The following is a 12,766-nucleotide window of genomic DNA, read 5'->3' as shown; positions in this document are numbered from 1 at the left end:
GTGAAGTGGCTGCCTGCAGTGCCGGCATCCTATATGTGCACCAGTTCAAGTCCTGGCTGCTCCACTTCAGATCCAGCTCTCTGCTATGGCCTAGGAAAGCAGTGGAAGATGGCCCAAGTCTTTGGGCCCTTGCATCCACATGGGAGACCTGGAAAAATCTCCTGGCTCCTGGCTTCGGATCAGTGCAGCTCTGGTGGTTACGGCCAATTGGGGAGTGAGCCATCAGATGGAAGACCTCTCTCTCTGTGTAACTCTGACTTTCAATTAAATAAATAAATATTTTTTAAATTTAAAAAATAAAATAAATGCATGCAGAGAGTTCCAGTAATAAAATTAAAAGCTTGTTAAAAGTGAGAGCTCCCCGCCCCTGCCCCCGCCCCCACCCTGGTAATCTCATTCCGCTCTTCCACACTTGTCTCTGTCCTCGAAAACGAGACGCCTGCGCTGCTCCTGATGCGCTCTGCAGCTTTAGTGTCCCCCACGCCTGCGGGCTGCCCCTCCTGCCCGTGTCGCTGTACGGCAGTGTGGCACTAACCTGGTCTTGTGTGCAATACAAACGGTGCAGCCACCTGAGCTGTGAGGAGTCCCAGGACCCGGCTCCTTCCTTGCAGACTTCTGGGTTTCCTGTGCCTGGCTTGGTTTGCTCTGGACTTATCAGCACACTCTCAGATAACGCTCCAGCCTCGCCCCAGGGAGGCTGCGAGTCAGGCGCCCTCCTCCCCATCCCGGCGCCTGCTCCCCCCCCCCCCCCATTCAGCTCATGGCTCCCTTCTGCAGCAAAGCCCTGGCACTGGGGCTTTCCTTTGTCCACACCCTGGGATTCCCTGTGTTAATTCCTAACATTAGAGAGGATGTCTGGGAGGCCATTTTTTAAAAAGACTTATTTATTTATTTGAAAGGCAGAGTTACACTGGGGGGGGGGGCAGGGGGAGAGAAGAGAGAATCTTTCATTCTCTGGTTTCTTCCCTAAATGTTCACAATGGCCAGAGTGGGGCCAACCTGAAGCCTCACTCTTTCAGGTCTCCCACGTGGGTAAAGGGCCCAAGGACTTAGGCCATCTTCCACTGCCTTCCCAGGCCACAGCAGAGAGCTGGATCAGAAGTGGACTCAAACTGGTGCCCATATGGGATGCCGGCACTGCAGGCGGTAGCTTTACCCACTACGCCACAGCGCAGGCCCCCCCTTTTTTTTTGGACAGATAGAGTGGACAGTGAGAGAGAGAGAGAGAGAGAAAGGTCTTCCTTTTTGCCGTTGGTTCACCCTCCAATGGCCGCCGCGGACGGCGCCCTGCGCCCTGCAGCCAGTGCACCACGCTGATCCAAAGGCAGGAGCCAGGTGCTTCTCCTGGTCTCCCATAGGGTGCAGGGCCCAAGCACTTGGGCCATCCTCCACTGCACTCCCGGGCCATAGCAGAGAGCTGGCCTGGAAGAGGGGCAACCGGGACAGAATCTGGCGCCCCGACCGGGACTAGAACCTGATGTGCCGGCGCCGCTAGGTGGAGGATTAGCCTATTGAGCCATGGCGCCGGCCTCCTGTTTTGTTTTTAATCTGAAAAAATCTCTGTCTTCACATTTTTAAAAAAGATTTATTTTATTTATTTGAAAGACAGAGTTACAGAAAGAGGTATAGACAGAGAGGTCTTCCACCTGCTGGTTCACTCCCCAGATGGCCTCAACGGCTGGAGCTGCACCAATCCAAAGCCAGGAGCCAGGAGCTTCTTCCGGGTCTCCCACGCAGGTGCAGGGGCCCAAGGACTTGGGCCATCTTCTACTGCTTTCTCAGGCCATAGCAGAGAGCTGGATGGGAAGTGGAGCAGCTGGGACTCGAACTGGCACCCATATGGGATGCCGGTGCTTCAGGCCAGGGCTTTAACCCTCTGCACCACAGTGCCGGCCCCACATTTTTTTTAAGAAAAAATATTTAATTATTTGAAAGGCAGAGTTAGGGAAAGAGACACGTGCAAACACACACACACACACACACCTTCTACCTGCAGGTTCACCCCCAGGTGGCTGCAACAGGCCAATGGGGGCTAGGTCACGCCTGGCCGTCTTCCACTGCCTTCCCTGGAGCATCAGCAAGGAGCTGGCTCCGAAGTGGAGCAGCTGGGACTCGAACCTCGCTCACATGGGATGCTGGCAGCACAGGTGGTGGCTTGACCTGCTGCACACGATGTTGGTGCTGCCCTCACGCTGCAGGTGTTGGAATCATCTTCGGGTGCTGAGGCCCTGCTCCGGCTTCCAGGCTCCAGCGGGGACCTTGGTGTCACTCTGACTCCTGACTCTCTGGAAGTGGCTCTGTCTCCCCCGCCTCCTGGTGCTCTGAAATTTTACACGGACGTGCCCCATGGGGTCTTTTGTCCCCGCGGAGCTGGCTTGGTCTGTAGTTAGGTGGCGTGTGTCTGCGAGTCCCGGAGAACTCGGGGGTATCCCTTCTTTCTCGCGACCTTTCCCTTCCTGGGCAGTTCGTGGACACCCACCCGACTCCAGAAGCCCGAGTCCCCTTCCCTCTCCCTAGATACACGCAGCACGTTTCAGGATTGTCCAGGGAATGTGGGTGATGGCAGAGAAAGACCCTAACTCCAGACACTTGGGGTGGGACCCCCCAGACGCATGCGCACCTGCTGTCTGCTCTGTCTGGTTCCAGGGAGTGACAGTCTCACCTGAGCCCAGTGCCTGGCTGCTGTGATACCTCCAGGTATGGGCTGGGCCCGAGCACCTGCATTTTCAGGGCTTCCAGGCTGAGAGGCAGAGGGCTGACGGCTGCCTTGGTTCTGGGGTCCAAGCAGCAGGTGGCTGAGGCCCAGGTGGGACAGGGCCTTGGGGCAGGGACCTGTGCTGTGCTGGGATGGTTGGGCTGAGTCTTTTCTTCTTTTTAATGTTCATTTTCATCTATCTTAAAGGGAGAGAGAGAGAGAGAGAGAGAGAGAGAGAGAGAGAGATTCCATATGCTGGTTCACTCCCCAAATGCCTGCACCAGCCAGTCTGAGGACCGGGGCCTGGAACTCCATCCAGGTCTCCCACGTGGGTGCAGGGGCCCAGCACCTGAGCCCTCCTAGGAGCATTAGCAGGAGCTGGATGGGAAGCAGAGCAGCCGGGACTCGGACCAACGCTCTGCTACGGGACGCCAGCGTCACAAGAGGCGGCTCAACCCTCTGTGCCACTAGGCCAGCCCAAGCCGGTTCTGGAGAGGTGACCCTGCTCTTTGGTTTTCTGTGAGTTGAGAATTCCCACTCCAGGCTACCCCTCCCCCAGGCCAGCAGCCCCCACCTGCTGTACCGCGTGGCCCAGGGTCCTCGCTGGCCTTTTCTTGTGCTTCCAGTATCTCCCCATCCAAGGAGGTGGGTGAGGGGCCACCTTCAGGTTCCCGTCTAGAGGCTCAGAGAAGGGTGTGCCTTTGCCACTCACAAATTCTCAGTCCCAGGCCTTTTCTACTTAATCCAGCTTCCTCCTGTATCATGCATCGGTTCAACAAACAGGTTCTGTGCGGAGTGGGTGCCGGGACTTGTGTGAGCAGATAGGGAACCCAGCCACCTGGGCTGTTACTGGCACCGCTCTCCCTAACCCGCTGGGGGCCTGAGGACAATTTCAGGTTAGCCCAGCCTCACCCAGAGCAGGTGGTGACATGGCGCGGGGTACATGAGGAACCCTGTTCCTGCTGCTGTTGTATCGCACAGGAGGGGCCTCCAGGCTGGGCCTGCAGCCAGCAGAAGCCACATTAACAATTAAGGTCTTTGCGACTTTCGTTCCTCCCTCCTGCATGAAATATTCAGGCACAGAAGAGATTGTTCTCAGATCTCTGCAGTGGGCAGGAGCGGCCTTGCTGGTTGTAGACCTGGGGCCTAGGGCAGCACCTAAGGCCGGACATGCTGGGCAAGGGGTCTCCCTGGGCTGGGCAGACATGGCCCAGGGGTGTCTGACGCACACAGGACATCTTTGACAGTCACGGGGATACGGCCAGGCGCAGAGGCCACATGTGTGGGGACTGGCTCCTGTCTCCTGAAAGAAACCCTGTCATTGTCTTCTAAGTCAGATGACTCAGTCAGATACATGTGTGAAAGCATCAATTTGATAAATAAAAACATTCTGAATAAATCACACAAGTGGGTGAACCTGCTACGCTGTTTCCTCTTCTCTGTCAGGGCTCCTTTTGCCCCTGGAGAAAATCTCACACTGTCTGGGGATTTTTTAAAAGAGATTATTCATTCATTTATTTATTTGAGGAGCAGAGCAACAGAGAGAGAACTCTTCCATCAACAGGTTTACTCCCCAAATGGCCACAACAGCTGGGTCCCAGCTAGGCAGAAGCCAGGAGCCAGAAACTCATTCCTGGTCTCCCACATGGGTGGCAGTGGCCCGCACACTTGGGTCATCTTTTGCTGCTTTCCCAGGTGCATTAGCAGAGAGCTGGATTGGAAGTGGAGCAGCCAGGACTCAAACCAGCACCGGGATATGGGACGCTAGTGCTTAGCCCACGGTGCCACAATGCTAGTCCCTTGTTTTGCTTTTCAAACTGGGGGCAGGGATGCTACCTACCTCTAAAAGAGAGAGACCCTCAATGCCAGAAGACAGCACAACCCCCAGCACGACCTTCCACAAGGACCGATCTGTCCAAAATGCCAGCCAGGCTGAGGTTGAGAAACCTTGCACATAACTGTGATGAGTGAATGACACGGGGTGGACATTTGGTGTAATGGTTGAGATGCGGCTTGGGATGCCTGCAATCCACAGTGGAGTGCCTGGTTCAAGTTCTAGCTCCTCTGCTTCTGAGCTCTCTGCTAATGGGTACCCCAGAAGGCGGCAGGCGATGGGTCAAGTCCCTGGGTCCCTGCCACCCTCCCACATAAACCTGGATTGAGTTCTGGGATCCTGGCTTTGCTCTGGCCCAGTCCTGGCTGTTGTGGGCATTTGGAGAGTGAACTAGCCAATGGAGATCGCGCTCTCTCTCTCTCTCTCTGCCTTTCAAATGAAAATAAATAAACAAATTTTAAGGAAAAAGAAAGCAAACGCATGAATGACAGCTACACGGAGCTGCACAATAAGGGGAAAAGGCGTGCTGCAAAACAACAGAAAGCCATTGCTAGTGCTTAGCCCACGGTGCCACAATGCTAGTCCAGGCGACACCAGACAGAAGATGAGGGCAGTGCTGCTGACCCCAAGTGCGAGGTTCACCCACACAGCATGCAGTGTCCAGGGCACCGCACCGCGGGGCACTGCGCCCAGGATGGGTCAGCGCAGAGGTAGTCACTCCTCAAGCCAGGGCTGGGTTCCTGCGTGCCTGCTTTTCAGCATTTCTTTATTCGTCAAGACTACAGTGGATTTTTTTTTTAATTCCTTTTTTTAAAAAAAGATATTTGTTTATCTGAAGGACAGAGTTATAGAAAGAGAGAGAGAGAGAGAAAGAGAGAGAGTCTTCCATCCCCAGGTTCTCTCCCCAAATGGCTGCAACGGCTGGAGCTGGGCCAGGCTGAAGCCAGGAGCCAGGAGCTTCTTCTGGGTCTTCCACAAGGGTGCAGTGGCCCAAGCACTTGGGCCATGTTCTGCTGCTTTCCCAGGTGCATTAGCAGAGAGCTGGATCAGAAATGGAGCAGCCGGGACTCGAACTGGTGCTCATACGGGATGCCAGTGTCACAGGTCGTAGCTTTATCTGCTATGCCACAGTGCTGGCACCAGCACAGTGTCTTTCCTGCAAAGTGACAGCTGGTCCTGCAAAGAGCGTGCTGACTCACTTGCCCCGTGTTGCGTTGCGCTCCCTTCCCAGCCTGGCTCCTTGGGGTGAGGCGCCAGCTGACGGGTGGGGAGCTGAGGGGCACCGAGGGTGAGAGACTCCATTCTCACCCTGCTCTGGCCTCAGAGCCTCCTCCACACCTCCCAGGTGCAGCTGCCCTCCCCCCTCACCTCTGCACTACGGTCACATGACAGTCTGCTTGGGTCTCTCCTGCGCTCTAAGCCCACCCGTGGCTCCCTACTGCCTGACCTCCTGCTGACTCCCTCCGTCACCCCCGCTGGCCCCTGGGCCTCTGCAGAAGCTGTGCCCTCCCTCGGGACTCTCCTCCCCCTTCCACCATCTGACAAACTCCTGCACAGCCCTCAGACCTCAGCTCCTCCACGAGGCCGCTCCCAGGGCTTCAGACGCGCCATGAGGATAGCTTCTGCCCCTCTCCTTGTGGCACTCACAACCCACATAGAATCGCACACGCACAGCACAGGCCTTTATGTAGGAACCAGGAGGCAGTAATGCGCCTTTGCGTGTCAGAGGAGCAGTAAATGCAAGTGGCTCCGGTGTTCCCTTCCTGGGGCTTCGTTTCTGCATCTTCAGATGCTGTGCACGCAAGGGTCTCGTGTTCCGCCGGCACACGTCAAATGGTGCTCAACCTGGGGTCCGAGCCGAGGCCTCCCCCACGGACAGGAACGGGAGAGCCTCTTCGGGAGCAGGTGTGTAGCCGAGTGGTTAAGACACCACGTTCCACATCGCAGCGCCAGCTCCCTGCTAACGTAGATCCTGGGAGACTCCTGCCACTCCCGTGGGACACCTGGCTGCAGCCTGGCCAGCCCTGGTGGTTGTGGGCACTTGAGGAGTGAACCAGTGGATGGAAGATCTCTCCCTCCATCTCTCAAACTAAACCATCAAAAGCAAGGAAGCAAGCCCCCACCCCTCCCCCGAGGGCGACAGCCTGTCTGCAGCCATTTCCCCCCCAGGGACCTGGTGCCTGGGGATATTTGGTGTGGCTCTAAATGGACACAAACACCCAGGGAGAGTCTCCAAAATAAACCCCAAACTAAAAATCCTGGGTGGAGGCGTGGTGCCCTTATGCCCTGAGACACTCCCAGGATCTAGAGAATGGGTGGGGCTCCACGGGCTTGTCCTGCTCTCAGGGCAAGCACAGCTCTGTGCTACTGCTTTCTCTTGACCTCTCCGGCCCTGGCTCTGCAGCGTGGGAGTGTTCTGGCAGACCTGGGGTGGGGCCTTGGGGGATGTGACTCTGACCTGGAGGCTCCCCCTGGCTGGGGTCCCTGTTTGAGCCCTGGGCCCTCTCACCTCCTGGCCCTGCCTCTCAGTTCTGCTGCACATCCAGCCCTGGGGTGGGGGAGCAGAGACCCTTCCTCGGGTGCCCTGGGACCCCCAGCACAGCGCCTTGCTCTTCCACGAGGACGTGGGCAATGCTCTCAGGGCTCTAGGCTGGAGGATGCAGAGTACACGCATCTGCAGGGAAAGCAAACAAACCCAACAGTCTCAGCAGAAACCGCCAGTCCAGAAGGAGCACAAAGATGGAGAAGAGGCCATGGGGACTGCCTGGGGCCAGGGACCAAAGCGGGGTGGGGGTCCCCCAAAGCCCAGTGTGGGCTGTCAGCACTGCCCTCGCAAGTGTACCAGGTTCACCCCCTGGAGCAAAACCCTTCCTTCCGCAGGAGCCCCCAGGGGGCTAATCCGGCTTCCTGGGGTGGGGGTGGGGACAGACCTTCGTGCAGTTCCCCCACAAGGAAGCTGAAACCCCCTCCTTCTCTAAACCCAAACCTGGCTGGGCTTGGCTCTCAGAGCGCTGAGCCTCAGTGGGGCGGACGGCACCCCTCCATTATAGCTGGAGGACCCCCCCCGCCCCGCACGCCTGGGACTTAACCTGGGAAGCCATGCCCCCTGACCATCTGTGGGGACAGGGTTTGGGGCCGCTGGATGGAATCTGCACTCTGTGTGCCCCTCCATACGTGGGCAGGGTGAGCCTCTTAAAAGGTAAGCCAGATCAGACTGTATCCCTGCTAAACCCCGCCCCTGCTCTCCTGGCTGCCTGCCAATCCTACCTGACCCAGGGCCTCTGACCTGTGACCTCAGCCCTCACCCCAGCCCCAGCCCCAGTCGCAGTCCCAGCGGCCTTCTCTGGACAGACCACTCACCAGCCAGCCCTAGGGTCCTCACACTACAGTTCCCTGCACCTGCAACACCCTGCCTCTCTCTTTGTCCTTGTCACTCAGATCCATGCGCTGGAGTCCCTCCTGACCACAGACCTAAAGCGATTGCTTCCGCAGGCAGGCAGCGGCATGTCTTCAGGTCCCTGCGCAGCACTTGGGACGGTCTCTCAGCTATTTAGCGTGGTCATCGGCTGCTCCCCGCGGGCGGTGGCCTCTGCTGTCCAGCCCCCTAGAACAGGCCTGACGGAGAGGCGCGGGCACACAGCGCTGGGGGTTGGGGGACGCTGGAGCGATTGTCACGGGGCATCAGCGGCTGCGCAGGAGCGCGCTCCGGGACGCGGGCCGCCCCGGGTCGCTTAAGCGGGTTCGCTCTATGCGGTCCCAGGGGAGGAATGCCCCTCACCCCGGGACGCTTCTCAGCCATAAACGCGCTTGGGGGTACCTGAGGACAAGGAGACAGACTTACAGGTGCCCGCGAGGCTGCCGGCTGGGAAGGGTTCTGCGGTCGGCTCGGCGCCCCCGCCCCCCAGTTGTTCCCACCTCGCCAACAGCAGATTCTCCCCCTAATCCCAGGGGCTTAGCGAGCGAGTGGACAGAGGCGCGCGGCTCTCAGCACCGCTCAGAGAAGCGGGGGAGTCTCTCCCCAGCGGGGTAGCGGAGAGCGCGCACCGTGGTCCGGGACGCGGCCCCCCCCCCCCCCCCGGGCGCACGCACCGTGCACCACAGCCCAGGGCTGAGAGTGGACGCGCGGCCCCAGCGCGCGCTCCGGCAGGGGTGTGGAGAAGCGGGCGGAGGAGCCCAGGAGCAGACGGAGGGACAAAGAGCGGCCCTGCCGCGGGGGACAGCGACCCCCGTGCCACAGCCCTATTGTTTGTCCGGCCTCGGGCCGGGCTGAACTCCGGTGCCCCGGAGGGAGAGGAGGCGCGGCCGCCCAGGTCGCGGAGATTTGTTTATTGGGGCGGAGGGAGGGAGGGCGGTGGTGCGGGCCCGGGAGGGGGCCCAGCTCCCATTTCCGCGCGTCGCCTTTAAGGGAAGCCCTGCCCCACCTTTCCCACCGGCCCCCTCCCCGCAGCCGTACCTGCATTTTAAAAGCGCCCTGTAGCCCAGGGATTGGCCAGGGCCGCGTCCTCCGGGCGCAGAAACTTGAACGGCGGGGAGGGGGGGCCGCTGGAAGGCAGCGGGCGGACCGTACCAAGTCCGCGGCCTCCCCGCGCGCGCCCCGCCCCGCCCGCACACCCCCGGACAGGCCCAATCGGACGCGCGGGAGGGCGGGACCGCGGCTCGAACGCGCCTCTGGCAGGGCGCCGGGCGGGCGGGCGCATCGCGCGGGGGGACGCCGCGCCGCGCCTCCCCCACGCCGCGCTCCCCGGAGGCGGGGCCGGGCCGCGGCGCCCCGCCTGCTCCCCGCCCGGGATGGGCGGGGCGGCCGGGGCTCGGGGAGCGGGGCCGGGGGCGGGCCTCCACCCGCTTCTCCCCAGCGCGGAGAGCCCGGCTCGGCGGCCGCCGACGCAGCAGCCGTCCCCGCTCCCGAGTCCCTAGGCACGCGGGCTCCCCGGTGGCCCAGGCGGGCGCTGCGTGAGGGCGCGCGAGGCGGCGCGGGGCGGGCCGCACGCGCCCCCAGCCGCCCCCCGCCCGCGCGCGGACCGGCCCAGCGCAGCCGCGGCGCGGGGAGCGCCGGCCCGGCGAGGGCGATGCCGCGGTGACGGCCCCGCCATGGCGAAGCCCCCGGCGGCGGCGGCGGCGGCGGCGTCGGAGGAGCTGAGCCAGGTGCCGGACGAGGAGCTGCTGCGCTGGAGCAAGGAGGAGCTGGCGCGGCGGCTGCGGCGCGCCGAGGGCGAGAAGGTGGGCCTCATGTTGGAGCACGGCGGCCTGATGCGCGACGTGAACCGGCGGCTGCAGCAGCACCTGCTGGAGATCCGCGGCCTCAAGGACGTGAACCGGCGGCTGCAGGACGACAACCAGGAGCTGCGCGAGCTCTGCTGCTTCCTGGACGACGACCGGCAGAAGGGGCGCAAGCTGGCGCGCGAGTGGCAGCGCTTCGGGCGCCACGCGGCCGGCGCCGTGTGGCACGAGGTGGCCCGCTCGCAGCAGAAGCTGCGCGAGCTCGAGGCGCGCCAGGAGGCCCTGCTGCGCGAGAACCTGGAGCTCAAGGAGCTGGTGCTGCTGCTGGACGAGGAGCGCGCGGCGTTGGCGGCGGGGGGCGCGGGCGGCAGCGGCAGCGGCGGCGCGGGCTCCCGCAGCTCCATCGACAGCCAGGCCAGCCTGAGCGGGCCGCTGGCGGGCGGCGCGGCGGGCGCGGGGACCCGCGACGTGGGCGACGGGAGCAGCACCTCCAGTGCTGGCAGCGGCGGCAGCCCGGACCACCACCACCACCACCACCACGTCCCGCCCGCGCTGCTGCCTCCCGGGCCGCACAAGGCGCCCGACGGCAAGGCCGGAGTCACGCGCCGGTCCCTGGACGATCTCTCGGCGCCGCCGCATCACCGCAGCATCCCCAATGGCTTGCACGGTAAGAACCGCGCTGCGGGGCGGCGAGGGGCCCCCCGGCGTCGGCCCGCGCTGGCCCCGGGCGCCGCTCCAGACCCCTGCTGCGCCTGGCCTGGCCCGTGGGCCGGGGAGTCCCGCGCCCACCCGCCGAGCGGCGCTGGGTGGGAGCGGCTCGGTCAAGTGATGGTGCCCGTCCCTGCTCAGCCAGCCCAGCGTCTGCCGCCCTGGCGGCTCCAGGATTTCTCTCCGGCGCCCTTGTCAGGGGTAGCGTCCGGCGCCGCGGGGCCGCCTGCGCGCTCCGGGAAGCCCTAGCCCGGCAGCGGGAAGTTCCTCGTGGAAAATTGGGAAAGGCCCCGGAGCGCGTGACTTTCCCCTCCTACTTGGAGCAACAGGCGCCCCGGCGCCCAAGCAGCGTCCTAGTGCCGGTGCGTGCTGTGGCTGCAGAGGGTTGCCGGGCAGGGGGAGCTTTCCGGCTTCCCACCGCCGCCGGTTCCTGTTCCTTCCTAGGGCCAGCCGCTCAGACTTATCCGAGGGACGCGCCCCGAGGCTGGAGGCTGGCCGGGCCCCTGCGCCTACCCGCCTCCTGGTTGTGGGGTGGAGGCTTTGGTGAGCCGCTGATCTCCTTACAGGAAGCGTTGTGGCCGGCTGTGCGGAGGACCTTTGACCCCAGGAAGGGCTCAGCGGCAGCTCCACACCCGGGCGACTGGTGCCGCCCCCCACCCCCACCCCGTGGACCGTGAGGTGTCCCCAGCCGGGGTCTGTGGGACCCAGCAGCCCCGCCTCCCGGCCCTCTGGTGGCAGCTCTCTGGCTCTGCTCCCTGCATCCCCTCTTCCCTGGTCTGCCCCCTGCTTGGCGGAGGGGGCTCCCTGTTCTTTCACATTTTTTGGATGGCCTGACCCTAGGTGTTGGTGGCCTTGCTGCTGCCCGAACTGCTTGTCTGGAGGTGAGAATAAAGGCCTTCTCGGAGACAATGCATCCAGGCCTCCCCGAGTGACAGCCTGAGCCTGGGAGGGTCGTGGGTGCTCCCTGTGATTTGGGGGACCAGCGGCTTCTGCGGGGGTGGTGGGGCGGGCGCTCTGCCCACCGGGGTGGGACAGCCTGGCCTCCGTGTTTCCTTTATTTACCATCGCCAGCCTGCGAGTTCAGGGCAGGGCTGAATGCAGAGGGCTATTTTGTTACTGATCGCGTTTCTCTGTAACTCTATGCACTCCCACCCGATACGGGCTGCTGCTGCAGGCCGGCTCGGAGTCGGGTGGTTTCATTCGTTGGCGCTGCACCCTGCTGTGGAGTGCGCTCCTCAGCCTCTCCGGCCTCACCTTCCCGGGGGCCTTTGGAAAGAAGGAGAAGCAGGGGTTGTTGCTGGAGCGTTTCTGGCTTTGCCGCTGCGTCATCAGTGCCACTTGGCGAGAGGGACTCTCTGCAGGACACCCAGGCGAAGGTGTTGGACAGGGAGACAGATGCAGCCCTGGCCTGGCGCGGCATCTCGCTTGCCACAGTGAATAATGCAGGAGGGGAGGACTGGGCCAGAACCGAGCTTTTCTGCGCCCCGGGGCGGGGGGTGGAGGTATAGGGTTTTCCCCGCAGAATCCGAGCCCCCCCCGAGTCCCAGTCCCCTTGGAACACGGCTGCTACAGATTTTGTGGCTGCAGAGCTTTGCTTTGGGGCGAAATGAACACTCAGCTTTATTACCACTAATTCCAGCTACAGCCGGCACCGTGCTTGTTGAGTTTGTCTCTGAAAGCCACGTGTGGCCTTGGGATGTTTCCCACCCCCACCATGGGGACAGAACGCTGAAGCCTCTTCCGTTAGAGAGTGGGTTTTTCTCTGCAGGGACCTGGAGCTCTGAGATGCACTGTGGTGCCCAAGCTGAAGTGGCGGCATGTCTCCTGTCTGGGGTGGCACGGGTGGACTGAGCTCCCTGGCCTGGAGAGCTCACCCACCACAGGGCCCCTGAGGTGGTGCTATCCCCTTTCACAGACGAGCCCCCGGAGGCTCCCAGAGGTTCTGAGCTCACTTAGGAAGCAGGTGCCACCAGAAGCAGCTGTCGGGGTTGTCTCCTGCTCTCGCCACGGGCTGGCTGGCACCCCGTCCTGTGGGCACTTCATCGGGACGCTGGTGACTCCATTGCTTGACTCTGGCCCCAGTGTACCCTCTTTCTCCTGTGCTAGGAAGTGTCACTTCCTTATCAGTGAGCAAGAGCCTATAGCTGATAGCTGGGCCGGCTGGGCTGTGTGAATCTCATCTCCTCCCCTGATCGTGGGCAGATGACTGAGCTCCGCCGAGCGTCTCTGCTCCCCTCTCTAGAGCGAGGCAGGACCTGAACTGCCTCTCGGACGCACAAGATCAGGCGGGGTTGCGGTCTCCTTGGGAACTT

At 62.1% G+C, this 12,766-nt stretch overlaps 1 protein-coding gene and 1 long non-coding RNA gene across 4 annotated transcripts in view; one reads left to right on the top strand and one right to left on the bottom strand.

Moving 5' to 3' along the window:
* Positions 1 to 1,565: 1,565 nt before the first annotated feature.
* LOC108175669 (uncharacterized) lies at positions 1,566 to 8,974 on the bottom strand. 2 transcript variants are annotated; one of them, XR_016226427.1, is made up of 6 exons: positions 8,371 to 8,974; positions 8,001 to 8,144; positions 3,270 to 7,203; positions 2,663 to 2,895; positions 1,984 to 2,321; positions 1,566 to 1,796 (listed from the first exon to the last, which is right to left on the bottom strand). It is a non-coding gene; the product is annotated as an uncharacterized LOC108175669 (long non-coding RNA). The 2 variants fall into 2 exon arrangements; XR_016226426.1 differs by having other exon boundaries at positions 8,001 to 8,974.
* Positions 8,975 to 8,992: 18 nt separating this feature from the next.
* Positions 8,993 to 12,766, top strand: part of CCDC85C (coiled-coil domain containing 85C) — a 65,034-nt gene continuing 61,260 nt past the window's right edge. Inside the window, exon 1 of one of the 2 annotated variants that reach the window (XM_051835216.3) lies at positions 8,993 to 10,413. In XM_051835216.3, coding sequence (XP_051691176.3) covers positions 9,618 to 10,413 — 796 coding nt within the window. In that variant the 5' untranslated portion in view covers positions 8,993 to 9,617. The remainder of the gene's footprint in view (positions 10,414 to 12,766) is intronic. The other variant, XM_051835217.3, reaches the window with a different exon arrangement.

This window comes from Oryctolagus cuniculus, chromosome 20 (genome assembly GCF_051225735.1).
Source record: "Oryctolagus cuniculus isolate XC-2025 breed Fujian yellow rabbit chromosome 20, ASM5122573v1, whole genome shotgun sequence".
NCBI lineage: Eukaryota > Metazoa > Chordata > Mammalia > Lagomorpha > Leporidae > Oryctolagus > Oryctolagus cuniculus.
Note: the sequence above shows the minus strand (reverse complement) of the source record. Positions and strands in the feature narration are given on the sequence as shown.